This window comes from Lissotriton vulgaris, chromosome 3_1, assembly GCF_964263255.1.
Source record: "Lissotriton vulgaris chromosome 3_1, aLisVul1.2, whole genome shotgun sequence".
Lineage (NCBI taxonomy): Eukaryota > Metazoa > Chordata > Amphibia > Caudata > Salamandridae > Lissotriton > Lissotriton vulgaris.
The window spans coordinates 1,012,696,803-1,012,715,234 of NC_141689.1; the positions used below are offsets into that span (position 1 = coordinate 1,012,696,803).

At 41.0% G+C, this 18,432-nt stretch overlaps 1 protein-coding gene across 9 annotated transcripts in view; it reads right to left on the reverse strand.

Moving 5' to 3' along the window:
• MPDZ (multiple PDZ domain crumbs cell polarity complex component) overlaps positions 1-18,432 on the reverse strand; it is an 856,387-nt gene that overhangs the window by 709,602 nt on the left and 128,353 nt on the right. For all 9 annotated transcript variants that reach the window (XM_086961394.1, XM_086961393.1, XM_086961386.1 and 6 more), the window contains exons 8-9: positions 11,287-11,496; positions 175-289 (exon numbers count right to left, since the gene is read on the reverse strand). In XM_086961394.1, coding sequence (XP_086817520.1) covers positions 175-289; positions 11,287-11,496 — 325 coding nt within the window. The remainder of the gene's footprint in view (positions 1-174; positions 290-11,286; positions 11,497-18,432) is intronic.

The following is an 18,432-nucleotide window of genomic DNA, read 5'->3' on the forward strand; positions in this document are numbered from 1 at the left end:
ATCTGTTATGGAGTTCAATAAGAAATTCAATACATTTTACTTGTGAATGCAGAATATCATGTCTTCTCTGTGACACTCACCAATAGCATGCATTTAAAGTCTTAATACTCATATGATGTACTACATTTTCCTAAATGCATGTCACATAATATTTTGCACCACTTATATGCTTACCTGAGTTCTTGTCTCCAATATAGCCAGCAATAGTAATTCCCAAACCCTGGGCATTTTTTGTTAGCTCAACATCAAATGTTTCATCATCTTCATCCTTGTCCAGTTTTACATCGATCTATTGAGAAAACAGAATAAAACACAAATGAGAAAGTAACCACAGATCACAATTATCAAACACTGTAGCTTTTCTTAGGATATTAGTAGTTCCCAAACAAGGTGACTCAAAGTGCCTCATGGTATGACAGGGCCAAATAACTGGTGTTTGCAAACATCATATTCTATGTAGCACCATATGGTAGAGTCGGAAAATATGCGCTTCGCCCACTCTTAGCTCTATATATGTATAAACAACTATACGACTTGATTCAATCCAACCCTGTGACTGGTCAGATCACCATACTGTCACATTCTTCATCAATGAAAAAGTTAAACGTATCCCAGTCCAACCCTCCAAGCCCAAAGTTTGGAAAAGAGACTTGAAGAAACTCAATCCAAACTCTCTACCCCCTAACAGCTGCAATCTCCTACTTCCCCCTACCGGCGTTACTGACGTTCAATGCTTAACTGACCATTATCTCAACGCTATGACATCAATAATAAATGAGGCTGCACCGATGCAACTGAAAAGAGACTCCACCAAGATCTCCAACCCTTGGTACGACGGGAGTCTCAATGAAGACAGACGTGCCATGCGAATGGCAGAGCACACCTGGAGATCAGTTCCCTCGGCACTACACCTAAAAATTCTGAAGAAAAAGAGAAACGCATACTTCAGGAAAATAAAACGATCGAAGTCAGAGTTCTTCAGACTCCAGCTCGACCAAGCAAAAAAACGTCAGAGAAAACTGTTCGAACTAATTCAATCTCAATCCAAGGAAAAACCCCAAGCAGTCGACACTATGGGCAATGCACCTTCCTGTGAAGATTTCTCTGATTTCTTTAAACAAAAAACCGACAACATCAGGAGCGATCTCCTCATTGACGCAAGCCTCTACTCCAAACACCACTGCATAACACCCAGTGAACCAAAAAACAATGCGACTTGGTCATCCTTTGTCACGTACTCTGAAGAAGAAATTGACAGTCTACTCAGCACCCTGAAACCATTCAATCACCTCAATGACCCTCTTCCTGCTAACGCTGTAAAAGGCTTCACCCCTCTGCTCCTCCCACTCTGGACTAAAATTATCAATAGCTCACTGCAACAAGGAACCATCCCTTACTCCCTCAAAGTTGGTCAAGTTACACCTTTACTAAAGAAACCAACAGCAGACCCCACTGATCTAAACAACTACCGTCCTATTACCAACATTCCCACTCTCGCCAAACTGTTGGAAAAATGCGTCCAACTACAATTGACAAAGCACATAGAACAGTTCGATCTCCTCAACCCTCATCAATCAGGCTTCCGAGCAGGGCACAGTACCGAAACGGCTATGACTCACATAATTGACGACGCCCTCCAAATTCTGGATCACAATGATACCTGCCTCCTCATCCTTCTTGATCTCTCTTCAGCATTCAACACTGTGAAACATGAGAACTTACTCGAACTCTTAAAAACAAGAATGGGTCTTTCTGGGACTGTCCTTCAGTGGTTCACCTCCTTTCTACAAAACAGGTCTCAGAAATTCAAGAGCAACAACTTGATGTCCTCCCCAGTACCTGTATCGCTAGGTGTCCCTCAAGGATCCTGCCTATCCCCTACTTTGTTCAACCTAGTAATGGAACCTCTCACCACCTTGCTACAAGCATCCAAAGTACACTTTCACATGTACGCCAATGACACTCAACTATATCTCAGACTGCAATCCCCCAAAGACATCATGCGTCTGAACTCAACGATCAGAAGCACCCAATCCTGGCTGGCCGATAACCACCTCAAACTCAATGCTATGAAAACTGAGTACCTTCTGATTTCACCTCCCGCGAAAATCTCTACCACTCAAACCTGGCTTAAACACCTAACTTCACTCAACTTTACAACCAACCATCGTGGAGTCAGCTAAATCTTTAGGCATAACACTGGACACCAATCTCAACATGCAGCAGCATATCAGCAAGGCAAACAAGGGAGCGAACTTTCAAATAAATACCTTGAGGAAACTTAAACCCATCCTCCCAGCCAAAGACTTCCAAACTGCAGTACAAGCACTTATCATCCCTCGCATAGACTACGGCAGCATCGCCCCCTAAGAGCCTCACTAAACGCGGCAGCGAGACTCATCACTGGATCAAAAAAACACTCACATATCTCCCCTGACTTTAAGGCCCTGAACTGGTTGCCCTTTGAAGCCAGAATACATCTGAAAATTGCTTGCTTAACGCACAAGGCTATTCACCTGAACTCACCTGGCTACCTCACTCAGAAGCTGACAATTTCCGGCGGCTCCAGAACCACTAGAAGCACAGAAAACCTTCTGCTGAAGCCTCGAAGATTCCGTAAGGAAAGAACTTACAAACGCTCCTTCTCAGGAATGGAGCCTAGGATATGGAACCCACTCCCTCCTGAAACCAGGCTCATCTCCTCCACTTTCCTTTTTAAGAAAGAAGTTAAAGCTATCCTCATGGCTAAATTCACTTGAACTACTACTTTTGATTTTTTAAGACTCTGCATCGATCTGTACTCTTGTTTGATTCATTTACACATGTGTTTTACCTGTATTATCGACCTTACCCGATTGTTCTTACTCCCTCCCATTTGTTATACTCACTGTGCTCCCTCATGTACCCACCCTCCCTCCTACCCCTCGTCTATGTAAAGCGCTCTGTTATCTGCAAAGATCTTGTTTGCGCTATATAAAACTTTCAAAATAAATAAATAAATAAAATAAAACATCAGATTTTTGTGTTCAAGTAGGGGTATAAAATTTTGGGAGCTATACCGTGCTTGTCGTGCATAGCGCCTAATTATGAAATAGGGACTAGCAATTTAAGTTTGTTTTTAGATTTATACAGAGCGGCTTATCACCCGTGAGGGTATCCAAGTGCTGTCCATGGGCACGGGGAGATTAAGTGATTGGCCCAGAATCACAGGATGGTGCGCTGACACCGAGACTCAAACCCGCATTCCCAGCTCCAGAGTCAGCAGCTCTGGCCGCTGCACCACATCCTGTGCTGTGCCACATTGTGGGGTCAACTGGGTGTGGGCATCACCCGTGCAAGGTTTCATGTCTGTGTATTCTGCATCACAGTGGCTCCATGTAGGTGTATACCACCGCATGTGTGAAATAGTGTGAACATAATATTACAACAGTATATACTAACATCAGCAGGGCATAAGCTTTACTAATGCGGGGCTCCATGCTGGTGTACAGTGTATCAAATGTCACTTCATGCACGTTTACAGCACTTGCTTTCTGTCGCCATGCAAGTATACAGCTCTTTTTGTGTGTATTATGGGACAGATTCACAGAATGAACTTAAGACTCAATCCTAAACTTACTACTATTTTGGTATTCACATAATGCACTTACTACTTTTGGTATTCACAGAAGTTAGGATTTTGTCTTAAGTTTGTCTTAAGACAGACTTAAGACAGACTTAAGACAGACTTAAGACAAACTTAAGACAGACTTAAGACAGACTTAAGACAAAATCCTAACTTAAGTCTGTCTTAAGTTTGTCTTTAGACAAACTTAAGACAAAATCCTAACTTCTGTGAATACCAAAAGTAGTAAGTTCATTCTGTGAATGCCAAAAGTAGTAAGTGCATTCTGTGAATACCAAAATAGTAGTAAGTTTAGGATTGAGTCTTAAGTTCATTCTGTGAATCGGGCCCATAGTGCCTAACAATTGATGTTCATGAACATAATCTACCATGTAGTGACAAACTGTGAGTTCGGCTGGGTGTGGGTTTAACCCATGCAAGGTTTCATGTCAGTGTATACTGCATCATAGTGGCTTCATGTAGGTGTATATCCTTGCATGTGTGATATAAGGCCAGATATAGGTAAATCCGATTTACCGACTTTTAAATACCGAGTCATACGATTCGGTATTTAAAAGTCGGTAAATTGGAAGGAGGCAGATGTAGGTAAAAAATTACCGAATCTGTAAGAGTCGGTATTTACCGAATCTATAAATACCGATTCTGTATTTCCCATTGATTCCTATGGGCCTTGAAGCCCATAGGAATCAATGTGAAAAACAGATTCGGTATTTACAGAATCGGTAAATACCGAATCCTGCAAGGGTGCAGGGGGTGTCACTTTGACACCCTCTAGCACCCCAATTCTGGACTTGTGTGCAATGTGGCACACAGACATGCCCTAAGGGCATGTCTGTGTGTCACATTGCACAGGTGTGCATGCACAGATGTGCATGCACACCTGAATTCGGTATTTTACCACCCAATAGGATTGGGTGGTAAAATACCGATTTTTAAGGGCCTGTGGCACTCTTAGAGTGCCACCTACATGTGGCTTTTCCGATTCGGTAAATATACCAATTCGGTATTTTACCGATTCTGTAAATTTACCGATTCGGTAACTTTACAGAATCGGTAAAATATAGGCCCCCTACATCTGGAAACCCTAATACCGGTCGGTAACGGCCGAATTCGGCCGTTACCGACCGGTATTAGGGCTCTTACATCTGGCCCATAGTGTCTAATATTTTAAGTAAATGAACATCAAATTCCAGATAGCACAGCCTGTAGCGTTGGCAAGGGATGGGTTTTTCCATACTAGACTCCATGTAGGCTTGTAGCTCATAACTGCAGTTGCAAAGCACCTTTTGTAAAACAGAGTGAATTATATCTATTGTTTGCTTATATCCTATTTAATATAGTGTAGAAAAAAAATTGCATTGGTGTGTGCAAACTTCCCCTTTGTTGGGTTTTGCAACCCAATGCAAATGATATTTACAGAAAAATAGGTAACATGTCTCTATAAAACATAACAAAATCTTCGAGCAGCAGCATTCTGTTTTCATATGGAACTTCAGTCACAGTCCTAAAAGGGCTATTTTTTAGGCAAACACATTTATCATTTTAAAGGCATGATGAAGAAGTTCCGGATCTGGAAATTTTGAGCAGCATCTCTGCTCCACAACAAGTGGCGCTGTTTGATTCAACACAGACACCAAGGAGAGCACCTGTCAGTTCAATTTAGGCACCACTCCTGCCCACAGATGTAAGTTGCTTTCAAGGTTATCAGCAACATCAAATGCAGAGCCCAAACAGCAAACTGCATTGACCAATGTGCAGATTGCTAGACTTTTTAATAGACAGAGCACAATTCAAAGATCAGGGAGGATCAGTAAGGAATCAGCGTTTAGAAAGAGTCTCTACCAGAAAAGGCATTACCGAAAGGTAAGTACCTTGTTCTTCTGATAGAGAATTCTAAGTGCAGATTCTCACCTTTTAAATACATTACTGAAGACAGACCTATTTGGAGGCGGTTCTCGAACCAAGAAGTCCTGGAGGACCAAGTGGGCAAAATGGGCTAATCGGCAAGCCTGGCTGTTCAGATAGTAGTGCTTTGTGAATGAATGATGAATGCCCACAAAGCAGCCTGTCAAATGTCCATGTCAGGAACTCTGCACGTTAACATGGTGGTAGCAGCCTTGGCTCTAGTATAATGAGCCCTTAACTGTTCTGTGACTACGTCTTCACCAGTGCATAGCAGATCTTATTCTAGAGCACGGTACAGAAGAGATGACCCTTTTCTAAACAGGTTTGCCTTTTTTCATTCCTATGAACCCCACAAAGAACTGAATGTCTACTCCGTGTTCTCTGGTACAATTGATACAAAAGCCCAGCGCTCTTTTAGGGTGTAGGGAAAGGAATCTCTTCTCCTCCTTAGAGGGGTGAGGGGAGCATAAAACACTGAGAAGGTGATGGTTTGACTGACACGGAGTCGCTACTTTTGAAAGGAAGTCTGGCGGAGTCCTCAGCACCAGTTTGCATTGGAATTCGGTGGCATACAGGAGGTTGACACAATAGCTTGGAGCAGTTCCAATGCTGTGACAACTAGGAACACTATCTTCAGGGCGAGAAGGATGAGAAGCCGCATGGGACTACTGTACAGTGTCTCAAGGGGATTGCACATCAAATGTGTGAGGAACGGGTTAAGATCTCACTGTGGCATAAAAGAGAAGAGGGAAACAAATGTTGAAGTCTATTCAAAATGCATATCACAAAAGGATATTCAAATAACCAAGGCTAATCTGGCAACTGTAAGAAGGGCAAAAGAGCCAAAGGGCGCCTTTTAACTGTGCCCATAATAAAGCCTTGCTAGGCGAGGGACAAAACTAACAAAACATTAGATTACTTTGCCGTGGAGAGGGTTTATCTGATGCGTGCCGCACCAAACCACAAATTGGACCCAGCAACAGGCATATGCAGTTTTGTAGAGGGACTCCTGGCTGCCAAGGTGACATAAACATCCTCCGGATGATGGTTGAAGGTGTTCATCTACCACCACTCAATCTGCAAGCATGAAGGAGAAGATTGAGATGGCCCAGGTGCAGGACCCTGCACTGTTCCTGCAACAGCAAATTTTCCAGGAGAGACAGCCTGATCTGAGGACAGATGCTAATGCCCAAGAGCTTTAGATATCGTACTCCTGGTTCCCCATTCAGGGCCACTAGGGTAACTTGGGCCCAGACAGTCCTGATCTTTTCCAGAACTCAGGTCAGAAGAGGTACCGGAGGGAAGGCATATAATAGTCCAGAGTTTCACCCTAGGCGGAAAGCTTTTCAGAGCAGGAGACACCTTGGAAGGTCCAACACAGCGAACTTCTGATATTGCACTTTCTCATGGTTAATAGATATTCACAGCTCTAACCTTTCACGGAAAAGACCTTGCGCCACCTCCAGGTGCAACTACGATTCATTATTCACTAAGTGGTGATGTTGGAATTAATATGCTCTGGCATTCAATGATCCTGCCCTGTGGTTCACCATCAAAAAAAATGCCTTGCTGGTACACCCATTTCCAGAAGCGCAGGACCTCCAGGCACAGGACCTGTGACTCCACCATGTCCAGTTTGTTGCAATACCAAATGGAAGCGGTGCTGTTCAAAAGCAAGTGGACCAGCCTCCCCTTGATGTATGAAAGGAAGGTTTTCGATGGCAAGTGGATCACTCTCAACTCCAGACAGGTGATGAAGAGCTGGCCTTCCACTGGAGACCAGAGGCCTCTAATCTCCACATCCCGAGGTAGCCACCCTTGTCCAGAAGCGATACATCTGTTACTGCTTTTAGTTCTGTGTGAGGGGTGGAGAGGGGTCTGCTGCTGACCCAACTGTGGTTGAAAACAGCTGCAGGTCTTTTGCAATCTCCTACAGGATTTAGACAAGATCGGAGCAATACTCTTGAAGCTGGTCCCAATGTAACTTCAGATTAACACCAGCAGCATTTCAATCCCGCAAGCAGAACTGGAGAGTTTTGGCAACTCCGAGTTACTCCTGTAACACAGAATTCCCAGAAAAATCCACTAATGCCTGTGTGCCAGGAATGTTTTCTCGTTCAAGCGGTAGACAGTCAAAATATCGAGTTGGAAATATCGACTTACCATAATATCGAGTCTGTAATATCGAAGGAGCATAATATCGAAGGCAAGAATATCGTAGGACAGAATATCGACCCAAGGTAAGTAATATCGAAATACTTAATATCGATGTAAGTAATATCGAAGTTGGTAATATCGATAGCATATATATCGATGTTAATAATTTCGATGACACTAATATCGATATTTGTATTATTTTATAGTTTTTTATTATGTATGTGTTATATGTTTAATTTAAGTATTTAAAATAATTACTATTATATGTGTATACATTTTCTATAATAATATAGAAATTTATAAGGACATTTGATGTTTTAGTACCGGAGCGGGTTGTGGGTTTATAGGGGAATAGGGTGGGAAGTAATTTAATTATGGTAAGTTGATTAGTAATTAGTAGGATTAATTAATTAATTATAATTAATTGCTAATTAATATTGATAATTGGGAAATAATTAATTGATTAATTGATATATATTTTCTGTAGCGGGATGTGGGTTTATAGGGGAATAGGGTGGGGAGTAATTTAATAATAATTAATTAATTAATATATGTTTTTAAATATTTATAACTAATTAATTGGCAAATAATTAATATTAATTAGTTAATTAATTAATATAATTTGGTACATATTTTAAATTAGTAATTAATTGGTAATTAAATAATATTAGTTAGTTAATTACATTATTAGAGTAATTTATTTATATATATAATTTTTAGTTACTGTTAATTAATTAATTGGGGAAAATGATATTAATTATTAAATTATATTAATTACAGCTTATGTGCTAATATATTTATTTTATTGTTATTGTTAATTAATTATTAATTGCTAATTAAATAATATTATTTACCTTTGGGTTAAGGAGTATTTTTAGGGTTCAGGGTAATTTTTGGGTTTTTGGGTAAAGGGGTATTTTTAGGGTTCAGGGTCAGTTTTCAGTTCATGGGTAAAGGGGTATTTTTAGGGTTCAGGGTCAGTTTTCAGTTCATGGGGAAAGGGTTTTTTTTAGGGTTCAGGGTCAGTTTTCAGTTCTTGGGTAAAGGGGTATTTTTAGGGTTCAGGGTCAGTTTTCAGTTCTTGGGTAAGGGGGTATTTTTAGGGTTCAGGGTCAGTTTTCAGTTTTTGGGTAAAGGGGTATTTTTAGGGTTCAGGGTCAGTTTTCAGTTCATGGGTAAAGGGGTATTTTTAGGGTTCAGGGTCAGTTTTCAGTTCATGGGGAAAGGGTTTTTTTTAGGGTTCAGGGTCAGTTTTCAGTTCTTGGGTAAAGGGGTATTTTTAGGGTTCAGGGTCAGTTTTCAGTTCTTGGGTAAGGGGGTATTTTTAGGGTTCAGGGTCAGTTTTCAGTTTTTGGGTAAAGGGGTATTTTTAGGGTTCAGGGTCAGTTTTCAGTTCATGGGTAAAGGGGTATTTTTTAGGGTTCAGGGTCAGTTTTCAGTTCATGGGGAAAGGGGTATTTTTAGGGTTCAGGGTCAGTTTTCAGTTCATGGGTAAAGGGGTATTTTTAGGGTTCAGGGTCAGTTTTCAGTTCATGGGGAAAGGGGTATTTTTAGGGTTCAGGGTCAGTTTTCAGTTCATGGGTAAAGGGGTATTTTTAGGGTTCAGGGTCAGTTTTCAGTTTTTGGGTAAAGGGGTATTTTTAGGGTTCAGGGTCAGTTTTCAGTTCTTGGGTAAAGGGGTATTTTTAGGGTTCAGGGTCAGTTTTCAGTTCTTGGGTAATGGGGTAATTTTAGTAAATTAATTATTAATACTTATTGTTCAGTACATATATATTATATCTTTAATGTATATATTTTTATTTATTAATTTTAAACATTATTAGATACTTTTAAATATGTATATTTTATTTATTAGTGTTATATACTTACTTTTACATTTATATATATTAAAAAAAAAATCGATATTTTTAACATCGATATTTTTTACAACGATATTATTTTTTCGATATTTTTGTACTTACCATGTTGTAGATAGGATGTCGATATTTTTGCCCTCGATATTGTTGACTCGATATTCTTGTAGGTCGATATTTTTGTAGTCGATATTCTGTCATAGATCCCGTTCAAGCAACACCATGACAACAGGAACAATGTGAGACTTCAGAATATAAGCTGGTGAGCGACATTAGGCGGCCCTTAGCTTTGTTTCCGGTCACTCCTAGGGCTACCGGTGAGATATATGAATGTGGGTGGTTGCAAGCGGGCGTGGACAGAGGGCTGCTTCCCGAGTAGATTTTCTGCTCGAGTGACAGCAAAATCAACTTGGAATTTAGTTTAGTTTTTGGAGAAAGGATTCTACCAGAACGAATGGTTGTTAGTTTTTTAAGTCCGCTAGGAGACATTAGGTACATTAGAGGGGACATGAGGGAATTTGAAAAATTATAACGTTTCCATTTGCAACCATACATTTTTGTCTATAGCAACAACAGACAATAATGTTTACAAACCGTAACACAGAAGAAAAATAAAAGAATGAAAACACAATTAAAGGCATGACGTTCACAAAAGGACTTTTTCCACATTGTTATGTGATCATTATGTCATTTGGTTGTACATTTTTATATTTTTGTATAATACCATGGTAAAATTACATCCTTTACATGTTGCATTATGTTTTTTGAACAGTGTTGGCTTGTGCTTTATATATGCTGCAAATTATGTACTTGGAACATGATTATGTTATGTCTGTAAAAATACTGGATAATTTTGAATGCAAGACTGATAGTGATCGTACTGTTCTTGTTTGTTGATGCTAATCCTAACGTCTTACTGCATGTAATAAGTGAATTTCTATAAACTTGTTTTGTTTTTGCTCTTTTCCTCAAACATTGTGGTTTGGTTTAATTATATTCATTGACTGACTGAGATTAAGATGCAGGGCTACCAGTTGCTTAAAAGGATACAAGTTTACAAACTTCTTTGCTAGTCTTGTCATACACATTATTTTAGTCTCTGTAAACACTCCTGCCAGACACAATTAGAAGTTGCACTTTATAGAATAAATATGTCCACATACATGCAAAGTAAGACTGTTTATGAATAGCCCACATTACCTTTCCTGCACCAGGGTAAAGCGTTGGGCAAATACACAAAATTATGGGGGCTGGGGCCCCAGTTTCAAGTTTCTATGGGTCATCACTAGATTCGGCCAATTGTAAAGAAACGTACGGGCAGATGTGTGTGTTGAAGGTATCAGGCTTGCTTCAGGAATTCTGTACAACCATAAAACCTCTTTGGCCATGTTTTATCCTACACATTAAAGCTTTGTCAACTTCCAACCAATTATTTCGCTAGTACGGTATATTGGAATGGCCCACACTTTATACAGTTCTTCACATTTTTAGAAATCAAAATAGTCATCTGCATTCACAGTATCAAGGCTAACAATCGAAACTGGGCTGTCCTAAGTTGGTCCAGGCCGGAGGGACCAATTTCAGATTCTCTGGATAACCACTGTTAATGTAAATGATTCCCTTTTAGAATCATAGCATGACAACCTTCATGTGGATATGCTGAAAATCTGGCACTGAACCAGATTTGGATATTCATTGTTAAGTGTAAACCCAACATGGTCTTCAGATATTGTTTTTTAGATATACCTGATTCTCCGGCACAGAAGGCAGTGGAGGTGGAGTAGGGATACTAGTGTGGGTCGGTGCAGAGGCATCATTCAGAGGGCCGCGGGCAATGACAAGCTTTACTCGATTTCCACACTGCCTCAGTACTTGTGCCACCTGTTCGCTGCCCATTCCAGCCAAGTCTGTTTCACCAATCTTCAAGATGTGATCGCCACTGAATAATCTTCCATGCTAGATAAATGAATTAATGAATCAGTGAATACAATAAACATTACAGTTTGCAGGTGTAGCTAAAGAAAAACAATGGTTCACATTATGGCTTTTGATATATCAAATTATTGAAATTAAACAAATGTATTAAGCATGCAAAGTGAATTTCTTAACTCATTCTTAATTTAAAAGTTTAGCATGAACAGAAATTCAAGGTGATTAAACTTTTTATTATAAAAATGGAACAATTGTAAATATTTATATTTTCTGTAGATGTGGTAATGCTCACAAAAAAGAGACATCTCAAAAAATATATGCAGAACTGCTTATCTTTTGGAGTTATTATTTTGTCCTGTGAAAATTAAGCACTTTTTGCTCTTTTATTGTGAAGTCTCAATATTTGTGTTCTATTTCTGGCACCCATTCTCTTATACATCTTTTTCTATATGCACTCTTCCCCCTTCCATGCCTATTTCGCATACCTTCTTGTGACATGCAGCTTCCGTAGCTTATATTTCATACTTTCGCACAGTATTTCACGTGTCTTGCTCTCATAACCATGTTGCATTTCTCCTTCTGCCTAGGTTTACGTATTTATTTGTTTCAATGGCCCTCTTTGAAGTCTTTCACCAGCTCAATTTTCATCACTCGTTCTCTCTGTGTTCTATTTCATGATTCAATATTGTACCCTTTTTGGATTTTAATCCCATGTCTCTTGTCTTCCATCTTTCTTCCTTCCGTTTATCCCTCAGGGCCTCTAGGTCTTCCTTTTCTTGCCTCTTTCCCTTTGGTATTTCTTGTGTAAGCTTCTGCCTCTGTGCCTACTCGATACCTTTCTATCAGTATCCCTTTTGTTGCCCTGCCTTTGTTTAGGTTTGTATCCTACTAATTTAGCACACTGGAAGACACATTAAATGCTCACAATCTGATTATTTTTTGTAAATGTGTGCTTCCATTTCTTTCATAATTTCCTCCATAAGTAAAGGCTTTCATAATTTTCTTCATAAGTAAAGGCTTTAAAGACATGCATGCACACCAAAAGACAAATAGATCACACCACACTTAGGGGTGGGTAAAATTACATTTTCAAATGCAGATCCTAAGAAGTTTAAAAACATTCTGAAGTATTGCAAGATTTGCAAACTTTAAAAATTTTTCTTACTGTTAAAATTTGAAAATAATTCTCCAAATATAAGGAAAACTTTCCTGTATCAATCCGTTTGCAACTTGTGGTGCTGTAGATTACACATTTTGCACCCTCCAGCCATCTAGTGTTGAGTGCAGATGCTGAAAAATATTTTTGTTTGACGATGAAGTTTTTGTTTCAAAGTCACTTGTGATCCCTCGCCAAAATCCACAATGCACCAGGACAATGGATCCATCTTAAACTGTGTTTTCCCAAATGTCTTAGATAAAAGTATATGTAGTAGCGCAACGCAGAATAGTCTATGTATACTGTGAATTTGAGATGATATGTACATACTTGTCCAAACATCATACTAATTTATAAGGATTTGGGAGGTAGGAGAAGGCAAGTGATTCAACTAGCACTAAAAGCTGTCAACCGATTGCTACAATTAACTCTTTCTGTTCACAGCATTTGCTGTTGTACAGATCGCATGCTTTTCAACGACTGAAAAGCAGAATCCTACTTCCCAAAGTGGTGGTCTGTGGGAAGTAGTGGTAGCCATAGAGTGTAACGATTTGCAAGTGGAACATGCCCTAGGCATAGCATACAGTGTGCATTTTGCTATAGCATAACATACTTGGATGCACTTGACTATCCATCTTGCAAGGCCTGACTTGGAAACCGGTTTTCCGAAATGATACTTAGCAAATGCAACAAACAATGGATTTTCTATGATCAATGTAGAACCAAGGGCTATTCTAATGTCTAAAGTTGGGAAAATAAAATTGGCAAGTCAATGGTTTGGTCAACATGAGGATAGGGCCTTAGTCAGAGATGACATGTTTGTGCTAAGAACGACCTGATCTTTATGCACCTGAATGGCAGGTGTCTCCAACTTCATATCTGATAGCTCACTAACTCTACGTAAGAAAGTGGTTTCTCAGTTCCATCACAGGAATTGTAATGCACAAGAGTGTAGTAGTTCAAACAGAAGCACTGTCAGCCAAGTAAAGATACATTAAGGTCCCATGGCACTCTTGAAAGAATAACTACTTTAGAGACTCTTCATGAATGCTTTCCGTAGAGGAGTATTAAATACAGATTGATGTTGTCTAGTTTGCATGTAAGCTGCTATAGTTGCTAGATGAACTCTTACACAGGTGTTCTCTAGGCCTGCCTTTTCAAGGTGCAGCAAGTAGCAGGTGATGTCCTGTACTGAAACTTGTAAGGGCTGCTAGTTAAAAACAATACAGGATTGGGGACATCTTCTCATTTTGCCAGGTAGCAAGCCCTTGTAGTAGGCCTGCAAGCTTCTTTAAGAAGGACCATACATTCCTCTGGCCCTTGAAGATACCTGTACTCTAAGACAGAGGTGCCAAAATGCAAGATTCAATGTTTTGAAATGTAGGTGCCATAGCCGACCATGATGTCGTTTCCCATGTCGTTTCCCATGTGGCTGTATCAACATGAATAGCAGTATTTAGTAGGCCTGGGCGTAACTATTAATTCCACCTGCAGAATCGGAGAAATTCAGTGTCTCCGCGCTACTCTTGTAATGAGGAATATCTTACTAATTCTGCCACTCTGCTGGTTGAATTATTCTGCAGAAAATTCTAAAGAGGGCTGAAAGAGGGAGCAGTCTCTCTATGTTTAAAAATTCCTTCAGATTTAAATTTAATCAGCAGTGGTTTTAAGACAGAGGGCCTGCTCCCTCCTATGGCTCTGTTTAGCAATGTATACATCTTGGCACCCTTACATACTCTGCAGTCATTACTGTAGAGTATGTAAGGGTGAAAAGGGGTATGCACTGCAGTGCGAAGAGATCGATTGTATGTGTCCCCCATCGATGGATGTAAAGGTGAAATACTTGGATGCCTATCTCCCTTTCCTATGTTTCCTGATGCGTCCTGCTGACCATTTCCAACAACTCATTGTATACTCCTGGAAAGCTTGTAGCACCATCTACACTACCATTAATTCCAAAAGCAAGCACTGGCATAGCCAATAGGTCTCACCTTTGGGACCTGCTGGTTTGGCAGTGCCTTTGGCGATGCTCTTCAGCATTGCCAAGATACTGTGTAGCATGGGCAAAAGAAGCAATCATTGGCATAGCCAATAGGTCTTGCCTTTGGGACCTTATAAGTGTTTAGTCAGGCAACAGTTGATTGTTGCACTAAGATATTGTGCTGGATAACTAAACCCTTATAAAGTCCAAAAGGGGAGACCTATTGGCTATGCCAATGCTTGTTTTATTTCAGCCAGTAAGAAGTGTCAGTACTGCCCTCTTGCACTGCTACTGAGCAGTGGCAGTACTGCCCAACATCAGTCTTGCTGAGAAGTGCCTCTACTACTCTCCAGCAGTGCTGTTTTTAAGTGTCAGTACTGTCTTGTTGCAGTGATGTGGGGAAATGTCAGTACTGCTAAAATATTTCCTGCTGAGAAGTACTGATGCTGCTTTATAGCAGGGCTGCTGTTGGAAAGGACATGTACTGCTCTAAAGTAACAATGCTGAGAAATCCCTTACTGCTCTATTGCAGTGCTGCTGAGAAGTGTCAGTTGTGTATTGTTGCAGTTCTGCTTAGAAGTCCCAGCACTGCACTTTTGCAGTGCTGTAAAGAAATTCTAGGGCTGCTCTACAGTAGCACGGCAGAGAAGTGCCAGTACTACCTCGTACCAGCCCAGCTGATAAGTCCCAGTACTGCACTATGGCAGTGCATTTGAGAAGTGCAGGTGCTGCTCTATATCAGTGCTGCTAAAAAGTCCCAGTATTGCTCTATGGCAGTGCCCCCTGAGAAGTGTCTGTGCTGCTCTATAGCAGTGCTGATGAGAAGTCCCAGTACTGCGCTACGGCCATACTGACTTGCATCAGCCCTGCTTAGTCCTAGTACTGCAGTGGGGCAGTGCCCTTGAGAAGTGCCAGTGCTACTCTATACTAGCACTGTTGAGAAGTGACAGTGCTGCTGAGAAGTCTCAGTACTGCGCTTTGGCAGTGCCCCTGAATAATGTCAGTGCTGCTGCATACTAGCACTGCAGAGAAGTGCCAGTGCTGTGTAGCTAGTGCTGAGAGGTCCCAGTACTTGATCGCAACAGCACAGTAGGGAAGTGCCAGTGCTGCTCTATAGCTGCACTATAGAAGTGCCAGTGCGCTCTAGAGTAGATTTGTTGAGAGGGGCCAGCGCTGCCCCTATTGAAATACAAGCATTGCAGATGCAATAGAGCTCGCATTTGCTGGAGTTATTAGCATTATAAATGCCAATGTTTTTTACCTAACCATGTTGCAGGGTGCAGTGCCATATGTGACCAAAAGAGGTCCCAAGCAACATGGCTAGGTAAAAAACATTGGCATTTATAATGCCAATAACGCTAACTCCAACAAATGCAAGACCTATTGTATTTGCAATGCTTGTGTTGCATATAGTGCAATGCAGATCCTATTATTATAACGTTTTAAGTGTTCCTTTGCATCCTGATAAATAACTTTTCTTCTGCAGTTTTACCACTTGCCGATGAAAAGTTATCGAGCACCATTTAAAATAATTGTACTCGTGTATGCAGCAATGCTGATGAAAATCGCTGTGTCTAGTATTTTAAAATGTATAAACAACAATTATCCTCCCAACCATTGCTAATGCGATTTTGCATGAAAGTCAGGATTACCTCTTTAGCTGTGGCATTGGCAGGTGTTACTTTTTTTAGGTCGGTGTTTTCCCTGCAAGAACGGTTTGTTTCACAGCTGCTGTGAACATGCAGATTGCCTGCTTTCCCTCAGGTCGATGGGCTGGGAGGGTGAAAAAAAGCAGCTTCCAGGGCGGGCACTGGCAGCGAGGACCAAGAAGCATTACTTAGCAGGCCCAGCCCACCACTTCACTATCTTAACTTCTTTGTTCCAGAGACTGAAGCAGGGTGGGCCGGGGAGGAGCTTGACACGGACGAGCCCCAGAGAAATCACGTCAGCAGCTCCTTGTTTTTTTGTTAGGTCTGTTCTGGGGAGTAGAAAGGGGGGCCAGGCCAGTGGTAATGGTTGAAATGCAGGGAGCTTATTGCGTGCGAAAGCAGCAGCAGTTGCACTCGCACATAAGAAAACAATGACGTTATAATGACAACAGGACGTGCATCGATCTGGTAAAAAAAAAAAAAAAATCAAGCTGGAGACATGTGACTGTGTTGGAAGGGATTGGGAGGGAGAGCAGGGAGAGTGGGTGGAGGAACAGGGGAAAAGACAGAACAATGAAAGAAAAGCACTTGGAAAAGCAGGCTTCACTTTTTCAAGCACTGCACTCGTGCTTGTGGCACGTCACTGCGCACTCCCGTAAGGTGAATGCCGTCACAAGCACGAGTGCAGTGCTTGAAAAAGAGCTGAACGATGGCTAAAGGTCTCCTATGCAGCTCATGCGCCCTGCGTAGGCGAGACTTGAAAAACATTAAGTGTACGTGTGCTAAAAGTGTATCTCTTGATATAACGCAAGCCCACTCTGCTTCCACTGAAAGGAACAAGATAGAGTGACGCTGGCTGTGAGCAATAGGACATGATGACGCCAATATTGAGAATAATTTACACTAGAAAGGCAAGCTTCGTGTGCATCCCTAGAAACAAACATTTCAAGTTGGAGCTCTGAAAAGAATTACGCTAAGCTTAATGTGATATGAGTGAAGCAACGTTCCTCTAATCTGGAAAGAGGGCCAGAATGAAAACAATGTTGGTGAAGGCATGTATGTTTAATGCAAAACAAAACCAGATCTTTATCTGCTGTCTTGGAACACAATATATTTTACCTCACAGTGGAAGTATCGTGTTCTGCAGAAATAACTTTAACTGCATCTTTAAATTTGGGGAGTAGATAACTAAAGATAGGTTCAAACACAATTAGGAGATGCCAAGAAAAGCAAAACATCACAATAAGACTATACTGTGAAAGAGCATTGAATCGCAACCATACAATCAGCCCCTAGAAAGCATATTTATTTATTTATTTATTTGCAAAGTTTTATATATAGCACTGGCTAGACCCGGTGATATCAGAGCTCTTTACATGGGAATCAGCGATTTACATGCTACATAATTATATCAATTACAGGAGCTAAGTATAGACATAGGAGAAAAACATGAGATTGCACAATAATATGGGTAATTAGAGCGAAGTCTAGCCAAGACACACGTCTTATGGGGAATGGAAGGTAGAGGGGGAATGGTAAACGGGTAAGGAATGCAGCTAGATTCAGAAGGACTGGCAAGGGGGAAGAGTAATTCAGAGGGAACAAAGCAGTCAAGGCAGTCAAAGTCAAAGACAGACAAAAAAAGCGGGGAGACGAGGAAAACAATGTCAGATGTCCAGCTGTGTAGGTGACAGCCGAGGGGGTGAACCAGAGCTAAACTCATCTATAGCTGCAGAGGACAACTCCACCGGGCATCGGCTAAAAATTGCACAGGCTCTGCAGTAAGTATGAACAGTTAAGGTATCTGCCCAGGGTGCATTGTCATAGTTCCATCGAAAGCACTGGTCCAGGTGTTACTGGGATGCGCTGTCCACCTAGTCCTCCAGCTCGCCCCCAGGGTTAAGAGTGGGGTGATAAGAGGTGCAAGGGACAGTTCCAAAGTCTGCAGAATTGTGGGACAACCCATCATTCTTGCCTTCAGTCTTCTTGGCGTGAGTGAACTGAAGAGGAATTGTGCATAGAAACCTGATTCTCATCAGATTTCAGTCCTCTATAGGCCCCCAAAGTGACATTGCAGACATTGTTCGGGTGCCATATTAGAGTCAGGTAAGCCCGGGCATGACCTTTCCTTGGATTAGCAGGTCTCACTACCATCAGTCCCCCATGAACCATCT